Here is an 18,488-nt window from a genome sequence, read left to right on the forward strand (position 1 = left end):
TCATTCTCTGCAGACATCGAATGCCACACAGGCTGCAGTGCCGTTGCTGATGCCAAGTATAGGAGGCTGCACTTGGCTGTCTAGAAGTAACCAGTGTTTTCCTTGCCGGAATGGGTCTTTATTTCTTATCTCTGAGGCATAGGTTTTGACTGAGCCTGGGTCTCATATGCTGGATTGCAAGAGAGTTAGAAAATAAGACTAAAGGTACTGTTGAGAGACGTGGGGATCCCTAAAAGTTGGTGAGTGTGATTCCCAAACAAGGGTGTTCCAGCAGTCGGGTGGCCAAAAGGAATGACAGGTATCTGCCATGAACCTCATTTTGCCTTATGTTGCCAGGCAGGCCTTCTGTGTGCCCATAGATGAGTTTTTCTGTTTTCTACAGTAGTTCAGACTTCCACCTTCTTAAACTCCCGACTTGAATATTGCACTAAACGAGAGGAAGGAAGATAAGAATGAATGGAGAGTTTTTACCATTGCTTAAGAGTGGACAGATTTGTAGACAAGTGGCTGAACTTACACATAAGGGCCTTAAAGTAAACTATCAACTTCAAATAACAAGTTAAAATTTTGAGAAAAAAAGAAACCTACAGTTTGGATCATTTCTAACATAAAAGCTTGAGGGGGTATGTGTTTTCTTCTTGTCTATTTTGTGACATTGGAAACATATGAAAGTTCCCTGGGCCAGGGATCAAATCCTACTAGCTGCAGCCTACACCACAGCTATGGCAACAGTGGATCCTTTAACCCACTGTGCCACCAGGCTGGGGATTCAATCCACGCCTCTGTAGCAATTACAGCTGCTACAGTCATGTTTTTAACCACTGTGCCACAGCAGGAACTCCAGAAGCTGAGTTTTTAAAGTACATGTTCACTGGTTTTTGCTAATGCATCACTCATAATTTGAGTGTTCATCATACAGAAACAGGTATTTAAAAAATTTCCCTACAGAAACAGGTATTTAAAAAATTTCCCTATGTGCATTCAAGATGAATTCAGAAGACTTTTCCTCCCCCACCTGCTAAATTACATACTCCCTCCCAGAATTGCAAACATACACATTTTTTTTCTTTAAATGGTTTGTTAATAGTGCTTTAAATATTTCCACAGAGCAGCTGTCTCAATGATGAAGCGTTACAAAATTATTAGTCCTTTCTTCATTCAGAATTCTGAGATAGTTACATTATTCAAATCACCAAAGGCTTCTTTGTATCTTTTGAGCTGGTAAGTTCAGACCATAAGGTGTTACAGCATCCATCAAATAAGAAACCAATAGAAATGGAGAAACATAGCTTCCAAGAATATTAATTACAGTGCTGGGTATTCAGAGGACATTTTTGCGACCAAGAATTTCATGAGTGTTATATGAAAGAGTAGTTGATACTGTCTACCTGTGATGCCAATATTTAGAAATCTTTCCAGAAAAACAGGTGAAAAAAGATAGAGATGTAAAGTCTCTATCTTTCCAGAAAACTTTTCAAATGCCTTTAGAAATACCCAAGAAATAATAGGGCCCCAATCTAGTTCTTTTGTCCTTCACTCACTCTTGTATCTTCTCTAAGACTGTGACATACTCATTCTAAAATGAGTCCTTCAAAAACTGACATTTATGTGTACTTTTTATTCACAATGAAATAAATTCCAGGGGTTGGGGTGGTGGTGGTAAGGGACTCTCTTAGAGTTAGTTGATGCCACAATACTATGTGCAAAATAAGGAATTAATACATTATTTAGTAAATTCATATTTCAAAGTCACAAGAACATTTCAGAGCAAAATGGTTTGTGCAGTATCAGAGGCAAATGGCTTACCATGTAACAGTTTGAGCTTAAAATGGTATAGCCAATTTTTAAAGCAATTTTTTTTCTACTTCATTTAATAAGATTATACTTCTTCACTTGACAGTCCCAAAAGAAAAGAAAAGTGACATATTTTAATTTACCTCTTCCACGAAGCACTTCCTGATGACCATTAAGCCTTTTCTTAACTCCTGTGCTGTTTATTGTCCTGCCAAACATTTGACATTTACTGTTCGTATTGTTAATTGCCTTTCTCTATACCACTGAGATTACGAAAATAGACTCTGAATCTAGATTAGGTAGAACCCAATAGCCTGGATTTTAAACCTGGCTCTGTCACTTGTTAGCTTTGATTATACTGCAAGAGGTCACTCTTAGTTCCTCATTTTCCTCATTTGTAAAATGCATCTAGGATTAAATGTGTTAAAAATACATTTAGAGCACTTAAATCAGTATTTGACCTAACGTTTGGGGTTTGTTTTTAGCCATGGAGTACAGCAGTTTGATGTGGGATCTCAGTTCCCAGACCAGGGATTGAACCCAGGCCGAAGCCCTGAAAGCACTGAATCCTCACCACTAGACCACCAGGGAACTCCCTGACCTAGTTTGTTTTCATTACTTGAGCTTTTATTGATTCTCTGCATTTCTGGAAACATCGCTTGATAATCACAGTGTCCTTGTCCTTGTGGTATTCACAGAGTAGTGGTGAGGGGAGGAAAAGAAACAGACTACCTGTTTAACCTGATGTGTTTAGTGGGGCAAAAGAATTGGTGGGTAGTAGACAAAGAAATCAAGGAGTTCAGTCTAACAGTTTTACTTGTTGGATGAACAGTTTGTTAATAGGATTTTCAGATTTTGTCTGCTGTCAGTGAGTGGAGTAATTGTAAATGCCATTCCTGGGATGGAAGTTACCAACTACCACATCAGGTATAGTCACCCTTCTTATCAGCTCTGTGTGGAACCCAAATATGCATGCGTTTATTCATGAGACACACCTTCATTTAGCCCTTCCTACTACCATTTGCCTGCTAGAGTTCCCGTCTTCAAATAGTTTAGGGTTCCACAAGTACACCAGCAGTTACTATGCCAGTTCTAGAAAGAAAAATGGAGGTTAATTAACGCACAGGAAACTGGAAGTGCAGGGGAGATGCTTTCAGACTAATTCAGACATGAGAAATGAGTTAGTGAGATATACGTAGCTTTTGAAAAGTCCCTCTTTGGCTCCCAAATCTCCATTTGTTTTTGCCGAACTTAACAAGTATTGATCTGGTTTTGGGGTGATGAGAAAAATTAGGGCAGAGAGATGTGTAGCCCACAGCCCGTCTCTCGGGTGTTACTCCGTGGGGGATATTAGAATACTTTCCTAATGTAACTTTTATGAAAGTCAGTTTTTTCATTTGCAAGGCAAAACGTGTTGGCTTAAGTAGAAGAGGTCTTGTGTCCACTAGGGGGTGGTGTGGACCATAAAAATTCAAATTATTCCTCACTGATTAACCCGTATTTCATCAGGCACTTGCCTCATTTGAATAAATGTTTGTTCATGCAGTGTTCTTGTTTTGGCCACACCTGCGGCATATGGACGTAACCAGTAAAACTGTTGGTTTACTGATTTTATTGGAGTATAGTTGACTTACCGTGCTGTATTAGTTTCAGGTGTACAGCAAATGAGTTAGTCATACATGTAGATATATCCATTCTTTTTTCCTATATAGGTCATTACAGACTCTTGAGTAGATTTGCCTGTGCTATACAGTAGTTTGTCATTAATCATCTATTTTATGTGACAGTGTGTATGACCACATTGCTATTTAATGTGGCTACTAGAAAATTTGTAATTATACACATGGCTCACATATTTCTTTTGAACAGCCATTCGAAGGGAAAGCATTCACTGGCCATTTTTATCATGGTATATACCTTTAGCTGGCCTTATGATTTGTAAGGAAGTAATGTAGTGAGGAAATGGAGCACAACTTTGGTTCCGTTCTTAATGGCAGCTAAAATACATGTAGTCAGTTTTACTATAATGAGATGTGTTCCAAATTCATTGCATTAAGCAAAGTCATGGTAAAAATCATAGGGCTCATGGATGAAATGTTAGGGGCATGATACTCAAATGTCATTGGTGACATTTTTAAAATGTCTACTTACTAATTGAGGGTGAACTCATAGATGCCCTCAGGTGGTTTACAGTTTGTATAATGAAAAATCAACTTGCTTGATTTATAATCCCCTAAAAGGAGCCCCTGTTAGTATTTTAGAATCACTTAAAGATGTAGTGGTGGGTTGGAGTGGACAGAATAGGCATCATTGAGGCACCTCTCAATTTTATGACATTTTTGTGATAATGAAAATCGAGTATAGTCACATCTAGGTGAGATGAGCTAAAAGACCCACAATTGCAGTTTTGTGTTCAGAGAATATTCTGTTGTATTAATTTATTTATTTTGGCTGCACACGGGCACGTGGAAGTTCCTAGATCAAGGATCAAACCTGTGGCATAGCAGTGACGCAAGCCACTGCAGTGACAATGCTAGATCCTTAATCCACTGCATCACAGGAGATTTTGTTTTGTTTTCTTTTTTCTTCAGAGAATATTCTATTATGGGGAGGAAGAAAACTTAATTGCTATAGATAAAATGTGGTGGGGGTATATATAGTTAATAATAGGACAATTTTTTCTCATATAGATTATAACTTTTTTCCCCCTTTGGCCACACCCATGGCAATGAAAGTTCCCAGGCCAAGCCACAGCCACAGCTGCAGCAACCCTGGATCCCTAACCCACTGGGCCATATCGGGAACTCCACAAATTATCACTCTTTTTCTAAGGATACTATTTTTTACCTAAAATTTTACTGTACATAATTCATTGCCTTAAAATGTGTAAAATTTACAATTTTTCATATTGCACACATTATTATTGAACCTAAAAATGGGAAAAGTAGTTAACAGAGTTAGTTGACAGCATGTCAAGTGCTGTAATTTACTGTGGTGTATTTCTGGGATTTTGCTCTTTTGAGTCCCAGTAGATCTGTCCTGATCAGATCAGTTTGATGTGTTTTTTAATTCCTTCTTAAAGTATTTGTAGCATGAACTGCTGTATGCATTCTGTAAGACGAGGTAGTTTCCTTGAGACCTTAATTGTGTTGCCACTTAAATTCATACTCTATTTTTATGTACTTCCGTTTCTACTTTTTAGCAACTGATTTCCTAAACATAGTCTACGTTACTTTCTCTTTTTTTCGTTTTTCTTTAGGGCTGCACCTCTGGCATATGGAGGTTCCCAGGCTAGGGTTTGAATCAGCTGGAGCTGTTGGCCTACACCACAGCCACAGCAACCCCAGATCCTTAACCCACTGATGGAAGCCAGGGATTGAACCTGTGTCCTCATGGTTACTAGTCAGATTCGTTTCTGCTAAGCCGTGATGGGAAACGTATTACCTTTTATTTTGCATGATCTGAGGTAAAATTCTACCTGGGATCCAGTCCCAGGATTGCTTTTAAACAAGTAGGGTCACAAAGTGCAACTAGATGTTAGTCTCTTTTTTTTTTTAGGAACACTTACTTAATCTTGAGATTTGTTACTGTGCTTTGTTCTTACCCTGCATTCTCTTGTAATTGGTTATATATGACTGTAGTCTTCTCATGTGACTTCATTCGTCAAGTCCTTTTACAGTGTTCTCTCATCTAATTTTCATAGCACCTCTGCACGAGAGGCTAACGATGTGGTTGAGGAAGCTGAGGCTCCGAGCCTTGTAAATTACCTCCTCAGAAATACAGTTAAGCCAACACTGTAGTCACTTTAGCCCAGTACTTCTAGACTGAATACATCACTGTCTACAAAAGAATAGTGTAAAGCTAGAATGTGTTGCACATTTCTCGGTGTGAGTAGTAGCAGGAAGGCTTTTATTTCCTTCCCAGTTTTTGCCTTTGTAGGGGAAAAAATTGACAATGACTTCTATGGAAGGGTTGTTCCATTTGGTTTGGGTTTTATTCCTTTTTTTCCTCCTGTAATTTATGCTATGGGTTTGTTTGGGAAATCAGTGCTCTGTAGTCAGATAATTATGCATCTATTCATTATATCCAAATCCATTAGGACTTGAGACCATGTAAAAACTATCTGAAAAAATTTTCTGTACCTAAGAGCTTATTCTACAGTGTGTTCCGATTACGCCTTATGCTTGATCAGGCCACTTGGTGTGTTTCAATACGTACATTCTTTAGAAAGATTATCTGATTTGGGGAGTGAACTGAAGATGAAATGAATGCCCTGTCTGTCTCTGACAGAGTGACGCTCTGAGAGTGATTTGAAGCTATTTTTGGATGTGATCTTGGAGGCCCTTCTGGCAGCTTTTTATAGCTTTGAATAGAGCTGCTACTATTTTATCTAACCAGGAGTGGTGTTTTGGGGCCCTTGGGCCCCAGCTTTCTCTCTCTCTGTTTTTTTTCTTTCTCCCTCCTTCTTTATGGCTTTCTAAAAATATGAGGACTTGGGATAAAACAAAAGAATGGAGGTGCGGAGTCAAAATTCAAGCAATTTTACTTCTTTTCTCGTTCATTTCCTCCTTTTGTTCATCCCAGTCTTCACTTTTTCCCTAAAGGTGAAAACCAGCCTCTTTTGTTCCAGTTACCTGTTGGAGGACTTCCCAAGATGGGAGGCTGCTTTATTGCCTCTTGAGATCTTTAATGCTCTGGAAATGTTTTTCTTTGAATCTACAGAATATTTTGCTGAAAGTAGTTTTTAGCATTTCAGGATCTGAATTGCCCTTGCATTGCTATGATTAAAACAAAACAAAAATTAGTCTTGAGTTAAAACTGTTACTAAAAACATTACTTTAAATGCCTGTGGGTTTAACACATTTTGGGGAAGGATTAGATTTTGTAGTTCCATCTTATGATTGTTTCAGTATATAATTGTGCTGACAGAGAAATTTTTTTTTTTAGTGTATACACTGCAGGCTGTAGAATGAAGTGGTGGAAGGTGTATAATTTTTCTTAAGTAAAGGCAGTGTAAATACATTATTCTCATTCATTATTTTTCATACCTAAAAGCTTAAATACAGAAGTGTTTTAGGTGTTTTTGACTATATGTACTTATTCAAAATGTTGACAATATATTGTTACTAATATGTAAAACTACACTCACTACTGTCAGTTCGTGTATTGAATATTAGCATTTTTCTGGCTAAATAATTTGTAAACGGAAATTAGATTATATCTTCCCATACCTGACTGGATCCTTTTGTTTTCTATTGTGATGTCGTTCAGGGAATAACCCTGTTTTAACATTAAAGATGAAATTTCTGATCGTTTATACCTTGTTCTTTGTAACATCACGTAGATGGATAATTCAAGTATTTTGCAAACCTCTGTGGCGCTGGGTACTGTGCCAGACGCTGCGGCTGTAGCAGTAAATGAACGCAGGTCTCCCTTTTGCCTCCATTCTGAGCAGAGTGAGTGCCATATGCAGTGTGTTTGGAGGCCCTGGAGATGAAGTAGTGGGGGAGCAGGGATAGAAGGAGGGTGCGGGATAGGCTGGATTGGGGTCTGCACGTTGAATTGTAGAGGCTTCACTGAGAAAATAGATTTGAATGAAGATCCTCAGAGCTGAGGGTTCCAGCTTTGTGGAAAGGGAAGAGGGAACCCTTTGTAAAGCCCCTGAGGAAGGAGGATGCCTGGCAGGCTGAAGGACTACAGAGCAGTTCATCTGGCTGGAAGGTCCGGGTGGAGGTGGGAGACAGGACGTGGAAAGCTGAGCCGAAGGCCTGAGGGATAGGTGGCGTGAGGGGATCATGTGAAGCCTCTTTTTTTGGGGGGGGGGGGAATTATACAGTTTTTGCTTTTGAAAAGGTCTGTAGAATAGAGATGGGCATGGCAGTGGGGTGAGGGGTGCAAGGCAGAAGCGGAGAGAACAAGTTGGTTAGCTCTTGCCCTTTGCCAGGGGAGAGCCCTTGGTGGCTTGGATCAGAGGTGTAGCAGTGGAGTGATGAGACGTCTGGCCAGTCATGGATAGATTTGAAGTTCAAGCCAACAGAATGTGCTTATCAGGTTAGATGGGTGGGTTATGAAGGTAATGGTCAACCATTTGACAGGGTGGATTTCTCAGTGACTTGCAGAATGCTTGGGGGGAGGGGCACTTTGAAGGTGTCAAAGATCGTGCTGAGTGGGGGGTGACTATTAGGCGTTCGAGGGGCGCTGTCCCACAGTTACGGATAGAAGAGGCACGCTTGGGGAGAAATCTGTGTCGGGTATGTATTTGGGGAGGCTTGGGCACATATGAAGTGTGTTTACTATTTCAATTCATTGCATGAGATGAGATCGCTCTGGAAGTGTGTAGGCAGAGAAGACCTGGGATGGAGCCCTGGAGCACCTAAATGCTGGAGTGTTGTGCAAGTAGGGAGGGGTCAGCAGGGAGCCTGCTACCATGCAAGTAGGAAGAGAATCCCGAGAGTGTGGCTGCAGGAAGCTGGATGCAGCCTTGCCAGGAGATGGCAGATCAGTTGGGTCAGATATTGCATTGAAGTCGGTTAAGATAAAGCATTAGCCTTTTGATTTAACCACATAGGAATCATTGGTGACCTCGGCAGTAGCTGGTGGAGGAGAGTCAGGTCTCTTTGGGGGAGTAATTATAGTGAGTCTGTACAGTTTGGGGAAAGATCCAATAAAGAGGGGGAACTGGTGATTGAAGAGAGAAAAGAGATGCTAGAGCGATGTCCTTTAGTAGGTGAGAAGGAGCTAAGATGGAGAGGAGAGCGTGGCCTTAGCCTAGAATGACTGCCAGGAGAAAAGGCAGAGCACTTGGGCACACAGATGCAGGTTGGTGTACAGATGCTACAGTGATAACTTCGGGAAGTTTCTATTTTGTCGTGAAATACGAAACAGAGTTAGCAGCCCAAAGTGAGGATGTATGGATGGAGATGTTGGCGGTTTGAACAGAGAGGAGAAAGAATGTCGCAGTTATTTAGGAGATAGGGAGAGAGATGGAAGAACAGAACTAACAATATGAGTGATTGTTGGAGAGCAGTAAGGGTCCATTTGAGGTTCGTTGTCTTTTTTTTTTTTTTCCCCCTGCCCCTGTGATGTGTGAAAGTTCTGAAGCCAGGGATTGAACCCGAGGCACAGCAATGACATTGCCAAATCTTTAACTGCCAGGCCGCCAGGAAACTCGATCATTGTCTATTTTATTTCATTTCATTTTATTTAGTTTTTTAAGGACTGCGCCTGCAGCATATGAAGGATCCCAGGCTAGGGGTTGAATGGGAGCTGTGGCCGCCAGCCTGTGCCACAGCTACAGCAATGCCCGATTGGAGCTGCATCAGTGACCTACACCACAGCTCATGGCAATGCCAGATCCTTAACCCATTGAGCGAGGCCAGGGATCGAACCTGCGTCCTCATGGAAACTGGTTGGGTTCGTTAACCCCTGAGCCATGACGGGAACTCCTCATTGTCTGTTTTAGAGACTAATTAGCACGGTTGCGTGTATTTCTCTAGCCCCCCCTTTAGGTTCCTAGGCACTTGTCCTTTGTTCCATTAGATTTTTCAGAGGGGAGATGTTCAGTGGCTTTGAAAGCTAGCTTGGTTTTGGAATTCCCATTGTGGCACGGTGGAAATGAATCTGACTAGGAACCATGAGGTTGCGTGTTTGACCCCTGGCCTCACTCCATGGGTTAAGGGTCTGGCGTTGCCGTGAGCTGTGGTGTAGGCTGGCAGCTGTAGCTCTGATTAGACACCTAGCCTGGGAACCTCCATATGCCGCTGGTGTGGCCCTAAAAAGCAAAAAAACAAAAAAACAGAAAACAAACAAAAAAACCTGGCTTGGTTTTAGTAGCATTTATACAGAGTAAGTTGCCTTAAGTATCGTGGTAATCCTAGTGCTTTCTTTTTTTTTTCCTTTTCTTTCCCTTGAGTATAAAACCAGTCTCATTAACCCAATTTTATTATCAACACATTTGGAGACCCTTACAGCTGAAATGTGTACAAGGTTGTTATTATTTGCTTACAGTAGCTTTCAGCTCATAGTGATTTTTTAAATATTTTTTCCTTGAACTGTGCATTTTATAAGCTAAATAAAAATCCATTGGGAGAGGTTCTTTTATGTCCAGTTACAAGAGATATATTTTCTTTCTTTTTTTTTTTCCTTGTTATTTTAATTTTTTTCCACTGTACAGCATGGGGACCAAGTTACACATCCATGTATATGTTTTTTCCCCCCACGCTTTGTTCTGTTGCAACATGAGTATCTAGACATAATTCTCGATGCTCCTCAGCAGGATCTCCTTGTAAATCCATTCCAAGATATATCCAATAACCCCAAGCTCCTGATCCCTCCCACTCCCTCCCTCTCCCCCTGGGCAGCCGCAAGTCTATTCTCCAAGTCCATGATTTTCTTTTCTGTGGAGATGTTCATTTGTGCTGTATATTAGATTTCAGTTATAAGTGATATCATATGGTATTTGTCTTTGTCTTTCTGACTCATTTCACTCAGTATGAGAGTTTCTAGCTCCATCCATGTTGCTGCAAATGGCATTATGTCGTTCTTTTTTATGGCTGAGTAGTATTCCATTGTGTATCTATACCACATCTTCCTAATCCAGTCATCTATCGATGGACATTTGGGTTGTTTCCATGTCTTGGCTATTGTGAATAGTGCTGCAATGAACATGTGGGTGCATGTGCCTCTTTTTAGTAGAGTTTTGTCCGGATAGATGCCCAAGAGTGGGATTGCAGGGTCATATGGAAGTTCTATGTATAGATTTCTAAGGTATCTCCAAACTGTTCTCCATAGTGGCTGTACCAGTTTACATTCCCACCAGCAGTGCAGGAGGGTTCCCTTTTCTCCACAGCCCCTCCAGCACTTGTTATTTGTGGACTTCTTAATGATGGCCATTCAGACTGGTGTGAGGTGGTATCTCATGGTAGTTTTGATTTGCATTTCTCTTAAATCAGCGATGTTGAGCATTTTTTTCATGTGCTTGTTGGCCATCTGTATAAGGAGATACATTTTCTAATTTTTATTTTGATATTTAGCAAATGACATTTGTTTTACAAATATGTTGTTTTTCCTTTGTAGGAAACCCAGCGTTTGCTGGCAGAACCAGTTCCCGGCATTAAAGCAGAACCAGATGAGAGCAACGCTCGTTATTTTCATGTGGTCATAGCTGGCCCTCAGGATTCCCCCTTTGAGGGAGGGACTTTTAAACTTGAACTATTCCTTCCAGAAGAATACCCAATGGCAGCCCCTAAAGTCCGTTTCATGACCAAAATTTATCATCCTAATGTAGACAAGTTGGGAAGAATATGTTTAGATATTTTGAAAGGTAAGTGTTATCTTTGTCATTATACTCTATTTACGAGGTCTCCTTTTTCTCCTAAGCATTCCATTTTGAGAAACTGAACATTATAGCTTTATCTTAAATAAACGCAACAGTTCTGGGGCTGTTTCTTCATGCTTGGTCATTCTGGGCCTGTTACCTTCATAGATAAGTGGTCCCCAGCACTGCAGATCCGCACAGTTCTGCTATCGATCCAGGCTTTGTTAAGCGCTCCCAATCCAGATGATCCATTAGCAAATGATGTAGCGGAGCAGTGGAAGACCAACGAAGCCCAAGCCATAGAAACAGGTATTTAATATTCGTTCTTGAACTTCATACCACTTCCACTTTTGAAACCACCTTGTACTATCTTTTTAGAAACTCCTTTCGGAGTCTTAGCAAGAAAAAAACTAGACCTTCCTTATAGTATTTAAAGATGTTCAGACTCCATCTTGTGGCCTCTTACATGGCTCCCCAAATTTTTCTTTCTTTCTTTTTTTTTTTGGTCTCCATGGCATATGGAGGTTCCCAGGCTAGTTGTCTCATTGGAGCTGGAGTCATTGGCCTACGCCACAGCCGCAGCCGCAGCCAATACTTGAGTGCCTGTCATACATCTAGCAGTACATAAAGGCAATGGAAAACCTTTAAACTCTTTCAAGCTGTTTTTTGTAATCTGTGTGTCAGATCATAACCAGGGAATTTGAAATCATTAAGTTTCTTCTTGCCACAGATTTTAACAAAATTAATGGGGAGTGTTACATTTCTAGAGATGAAGGAGACAAAAGGAGACAACTCTTTTGGGACTTTGGATTTGTTTTGGTAATTAAATAGGTAGACAATCTCTCTGCCTTGATCCAGATAAAATGGCATGAATTGAAGAGATTACAGCAGCTATTTCCAGTTCACTTAATAGTGTTTGTTTACTTTTTACAGAGTTGGGAAAGGAACATATTGAACTAGTAAAGTAATAATTTTGTGTTTGTTTTTGCCTACAGCTAGAGCATGGACTAGGCTATATGCCATGAATAATATTTAAATCGATTGATCATCAAGTGTGCATCACTTCTCCTGTTCTGCCAAGACTTCTTCCTTTTTTGTTTGCATTTAATGGACACAGTCTTAGAAACATTACAGAATAAAAGCCCAGACATCTTCAATCCTTTGGTGATTAAATGCACATTAGCAAATCTATGTCTTGTCCTGATTCACTGTTGTAAAGCATGAGCAGAGGCTAGAAGTACCATCCGGATTGTTGTGAAACGTTTAAAAGCAGTGGCCCTCTCTGCTTTTATTCTTTCCCCCATCATGGTTTAAGTATAAAGCACTGTGAATGAAGGTAGTCGTCAGGGTTAGCTGCAGGGGTGTGGGTGTTTTTCTTTTTTGGGGGGGAGTAGTTTTAATTTTATGGGCTCCTTTCCCCCTTCTTATGGTGACCTAATTGCATTGGTTAAAAGCAGCTAACCACTTCTTTAGAATATGCTCTCTAGCCAAGTCTAACTTTATTTAGACGCTGTAGATGGACAAGCTTGATTGTTTGAACCAAAATGGGAACATTAAACAAACATCACAGCCCTCACTAATAACATTGTGATTTTGCTGTCAAGTATAGAGTCCTCCCTTCAGGAAAAAGCTTGTGACCATTTTGTATGGCTTGTCTGGAAACTTCTGTAAATCTTATGTTTTAGTAAAATATTTTTTGTTATTCTACTTTGCCTTTGTACAGTTTATTTTACTGTGTTTATTTCATTTTCCCAATGTGACAATCGTATTTAAAAATTAAAACTGATGGAACATTCTGTCTTAGTCTTCACCACCTAACAAATTGAATGGCAAGAGAAAGATTTTGCCAGTGTCTTTACACTGATGCAAATTGGTGTTAAGATATCACTAAATGGAGTATTTATAAGCTGGCCCGAGCATGCCTGAAGCATCGGTATCTGACATTTTTTTACCTCCTAGAAATTTGAAATAAATGTGTTTGTGTCGTCTGATTAGTTCGATCATTAGTGTCTTGCCACAATGTTTGAAAATTACTGTATAGGAGAGTCGCAGCACAGCCACCATTGTGACTGGCTTTGTGTGGGACTTTGACACGTGCCACATCTGTGTCTGGCATTTGGGTTATGACCTTTCTCTTAGTTCTTATCTGAGAATTTCCTGTGTGACCACTGGTCTATGTTACTAGGAAACACCAATCTGATAATCACGCGGGGTTTGCTGAGGCATTTACGAGTCTTCCTTATAGACATGCTAAGCAAATCTCAGGCAGCCAGCGTGCATAAGTGTCATCAGAAAGGTTTCTTTCTTAGCATCAAATCCTCAGTTAATGATTCTTACTGTCATCCTCTGACATTTGCTCCAGGAGCTCCTTTTATTCTTTAATTTGATATTCAGAAATTTTTTTCTGTATTGACAGAGTTCTCACAAAACTGTTCTTTCCCACCCTCTATATCTAGTTCCTGATTATGGTTCTTTTTAAGACCTAAATGTAGTCGGTTATAAGGATGTAAATGTTATCCTGTGGGTTGGAACCTTTGTCTCTTGGAGTTTAAGGTAATGGATGTTGTAGCCCATCTTAATTTTCCCGACTCTTATTCTCGTAACTTCTGGTTCCCGACTCTTACTCTCGTAACTTCTGGAGTTTCTTCCGAATGTGGTGTATTTTATTGTGCTCCTCTGTAAGATGAAGAATTATCTATTAAAATTACATTTTCAACATACAAAAAGTTTTTGATGACTGGTAACTGGTATCCTTCCAAATGAATGCATTTCTTGGAAACAAATGTTAGTTTAATTTAGAATGAACTTGTTCATAACCCTAATACTGTAAATCTTAACAGCCACTGTCATTTATAACAATTTTTAAGGTGTTTAAAGGTTGTCTTGCAGCTAAGGAAACTGAATCTCTTTCTGGGGCCAAAATGAGTGAAAACTCAAGCCGTTAATAGGGATAGGCTTTATTTATTGAAGGTAGCACCACTCGTGATGCTACCTAGTATTACATAGTAATTTGTAAGTTTTAAAATTCTAGATTTAAATCTATTGCTCTACAAAAATGTGTCTAAAATAGGACTCTGATAATATACGGAGTTTGAGTTACAGCAGTTCTGAAATGGAATGATTCACTGTTTTCATTTCAAATACACGAATGCCTAACTTAATGGCATCATGGTTTTTTCCTTTGTAATTTTGGTGAGTCCCATCTTGTTTGGATAAGACTTGCTTTCTCAACCAGTGGGCTGCATCAAGAGCCAGTGTGTCGCTGCGCTTTTTTAGTATTTAAGGAGCTCTGGGAGAGGCCAAGATAGAGTTCGAAAACTGGCAGCTACATCTGGCCCTGTGGCCTGTTTTCCTTGGCCCACACGGGGTGGTTGGTTAAAACATTCTGAATTCAATTGCCAACAGTTAAAAAAAATTGAGTCACATGAAAATGTAGAATTCTGATAATCGGAATGATCTGAAGTTCTGGCCACAGCAGACAGGACCTGCCTTGTACAGGGCACCTGCTGGGAGGAGCTGAGTAGCAGTCATCCTAAGAAGAGCTTGTCATTCTTAGTCCAGTGACTCTCCAGCTAAAGCCTCCTCCCAGCCCACCTCCTTTCTGTAGACCCATTCCCTGTAGCCTTTGACTTTGTGACTCCTAAGCTTATGGACAGAGTTATTCATCAAGTGAGTGCTTAATACGTGCCCAACCCTGTATACTCCTCGTTGGGGATGCTGAGGTGAGTGAGGATGGCAGGGGGCTTTCCCTTCTAATCTAACATGGGAGGGGCGTGGACCAAGTGCAGGTGCAGCTCTGGTGGAGAAGGGAGGCTAGCCCTTGCGGGGGGCTGCTCTTCTGGACTCAACACCTCCAGGCAAGGGAACAGCATAAACAGAGTCTGCATATATTGATAGAGTGCTTCTTGAAAATCAGCTCTGCCTCTTCAGGAGCTTTCTGAAATCCTGAGGTGTTGATAGAAGCTTTGTGTTTTTCATGTGATTTTTAAATTTTTGTGGCTTCCTTTGCTGTGGTTAGTTTGCCTCCACACTAGTTGGTCTTCTCAGAGGCTGCCTAGTGAGGCCTTAGAGTTGAAATACGTAGAACTTAATTAAACGCTGCTCTAGACCAAGAACACACTTTACTACAAAATGTCAGAAATATTAAAAATAAATGTTGATTACATAAAAGCCATAGGTGCTATGGTTTAGCACTATTAAAGGAGAGGGTAACCTGGTGTCCTATAAAATACGATCAATACAATTTTACTAGTTAAATGGGACTAAATGGTGTTGTGGGGCTGATGGGAATTGGCTTTGTTTTTCTATTCAGTGGTTCAGGAGTCTTTTGGCTACTTCAATTTTTCGTTGCAGTAGCTAAGGTTTAAAAATACAGCCTTATCTACAGAAGCTGGGCAAAAAGATGAAACGCCATGATTATAGGGCAGCTAATTCAACAGTCTATTTAAGAAAAATGTAATATTTCATTGGAATAATGTATTTTGGGGCTGGGGCCCACATTTCATTTAACTCTTTAGCATGCTGCTTAGTTTAAGGAATTATATCAGGGGTTTATTTTTAAATGACATAATGCTCACAAAAGCAAAATATGTTGAATGTAATGAAAGAAATATTAAGAATAAAAATCTGTACTCCACCACCCAGACTTGGTGATACTTTGTTTCCTTAACTCTTCCCCCACACCCACATTAATTTCCTTTTTTTTTTTATCGTGGAGGTTGGAAATTGGGAGGATTTGTTCCAAGAGTTGGCTTTGCTGCAGCTTTGTATTACAAATTTGGCTGCAAGTTCCTATTAGCTGTGAAAGTGGGAGTTAGGCCAAATTTTTCCTGTTCAGTATAGAACTTAATGTGAAGAGTTTGGGGCTTCCCTCCTCCCCCCAGTTTCATCTTTCCCCCCTTCAGCTTTTCTCCTGCGCCAGTTGGTCAAGTGTTTCAAGGGTATGAATGTGGACTTGCTGCTCAAGCTGAGCCTCTTTGGATTTGATGTAGTAGTTTCTGATTGGTTGAAGCATATGGTAGTTGTCTGAACATTTAGATCGTCCTTATTGCCTCTTGCAGCAGAGCAACAATTGAAATCCCATGACTGTGTAAAAGTACATTTTATGTTTTTGGCTCATTAAGAAGCTTAAGCATTTCTCCTCTGCTAATCATTTTTATCTATGGGGAAAATTTTTTTAAATTATAGTGGATGACCTCAGGTTCCTACCATTGTGGAATAACTGGCGCATTTCCGTACTCCTGATCCCTTCTCACCCACCATGTGACTCTTGGAAGTAGTTGATGATCTAGATTAATAAAGCCCAATAATTTTCTTTTTGGTCATGCCCATAGTGCGTGGAAGTTCCCAGGCTAGGGATTGAACCTGTGCCACAGTAGTGACCTGAACTGCCGCATTGAGTGCTGCATCCTTTAACCCGCTGCACCATTTAAGAGAATTCCAATAAATCCCAGTAGCTCTTGAGTTTCATTATAACCAAGAGAGTTTACAAAGTATTCTGGCTTATGTTTAGGAGTAGACTACTCAAGACTTAAACCTGTCAAAAGAAGCTTAGACAAGATAGGTTGGTTGCACTGGATTTGAACTTGGTGCTGATTTGCTTACGTTTTTTTCAGGAAGCATTGGGACTGTGAGGAACCAAAGGCGTAGGACCAAATCCTTGCAGTCTGTGTTTTTTCTCATTCTGAAACAGCAAATATTTTGGGTTTTGTAGGCCAGTCTGTGTCAATTACTCAACTCTGCAAACAGAGCGAGGACGCATCCCATAGACAACTTTCAACAAATGGTCATGCTGTTCGCTGCTCTGATAAAACTTTTTCACATGTCACAGTATTTCTTTTTTTTTTCAACCACTAATGTAAAAAACATTGTAAGCTTGTGGGCTATACAAAAACAGGCTGGGGGTTCCATTTGGCCAGTAGGCTGAGTTACCCCCTCCCTCCTTGGTAGGGATTGACTGGTTACTCACTGCTCATGTTAGAACCAAGATGTGCCTGTCTCTCCTCTGAGCTCTTTGAAAAAGTGACCTGTTACTGTTATTCCAATAATAGAAAAGCTCTGTGGTACAGGTTTTCCTTTTTCTGCTGTGGTAATACATGTTTTGATAAATTATGTACAAATTGACCATTTATCAAACCTCTTTCATTTTTCATAATTGAACATTTTCACATTGAAAATTTCTCAGAATGTTCATTTTAAAATGATACAGGATTTTTTTTTTGTCTTTTGTTGTTGTTGCTATTTCTTGGGCCACTCCCACGGCATATGGAGATTCCCAGGCTAGGGGTTGAATCGGAGCTGTAGCCACTGGCCTACGCCAGAGCCACAGCAATGAGGGATCCGAACCCACAAACTCATGGTTCCTAGTCGGATTCGTTAACCACTGCGCCACGATGGGAACTCCTAAAATGATACAGGATTTTTAAAGAAAATCCAAAATCTGCAGTCTCCTTTAAAAAGTATGACCTTTAACCGGTGATGCTGTGTAGTATTTTTCAGTTAGCATTATTGAGGGGACCTCCATCTGTGGCAGCACATTCCTCTGGTATCTTAGCTATTGAATAGATGACCATAATTTAATCCCCCAATTTGTGTGTTTAAATTGATGCCAGTATTACAAATATTGCAATACACATCTTTGACCATACTTTGTGCAACTTGAAATGTTTTTGTTGACTAGATTCCCAGAAGTGGAATTGGTGGGTTCCGTGCATTTAAAATTTTGGTAGGTACTACGAGGTTGCTCTCAAAAATGCCATACCAGCTTACTCTGCATCATTACTTGAAAGTCCTTTTTTGTGTCTGTATAATAGTCCATTATATGGATGTGTATTACTAAACATTACCCCTTTGGGTCTGGGCATTTTATTTCCATGTCTCAACTGGAGATAAGACTCTTGGTGTAGTAACTAGATCAAGAGGCATATTTCTTGATATGCATCATTAATGGCCAAATCAAGTATTTTACTAACTTGACTAAGGAATGAGTTTGAGTAAAAATTGAGAAAAGCAAGATTTACAGCGCTTTTATTGTCTGGGACTGGTGTTTAATTAGAACCAGGAAAGGTCATTTCCAGATAATGGGAAGAATAGAACTTTTGGGATCATAATTAATTGATCCACATCAAAGTGGAGGGATTTAAGCCGTTGCTATAATGCAATGCCATGATAGCCCTTAAGGGTTTCCTTACCTTACTGCTAGAATTTAGCCAATGGCACTAGTCAGGAAGGTATTATGGTACCACTTATATGTGGACTCTAAAATAAAACAAATGAGCTTTCATGAAAGAGTCACAGATATAATAGAGAACAGACTTGTGGTTGCCAAGTTGGTGGCAGTGGGAGGGAGGGACTGGGGGTTTGGGGTTAGCAGGTGCAC

General features: G+C 40.1%; 1 protein-coding gene across 1 annotated transcript in view; it reads left to right on the top strand.

The window, feature by feature from the left end:
- UBE2N (ubiquitin conjugating enzyme E2 N) overlaps positions 1 to 12,817 on the top strand; it is a 37,514-nt gene extending 24,697 nt beyond the window's left edge. Inside the window, exons 2-4 of the mRNA XM_047788296.1 lie at positions 10,870 to 11,116; positions 11,279 to 11,419; positions 12,106 to 12,817. Coding sequence (XP_047644252.1) covers positions 10,870 to 11,116; positions 11,279 to 11,419; positions 12,106 to 12,146 — 429 coding nt within the window. The 3' untranslated portion in view covers positions 12,147 to 12,817. The remainder of the gene's footprint in view (positions 1 to 10,869; positions 11,117 to 11,278; positions 11,420 to 12,105) is intronic.
- Positions 12,818 to 18,488: the final 5,671 nt, after the last annotated feature.

The sequence above is a fragment of the Phacochoerus africanus genome, chromosome 7 (genome assembly GCF_016906955.1).
Source record: "Phacochoerus africanus isolate WHEZ1 chromosome 7, ROS_Pafr_v1, whole genome shotgun sequence".
NCBI lineage: Eukaryota > Metazoa > Chordata > Mammalia > Artiodactyla > Suidae > Phacochoerus > Phacochoerus africanus.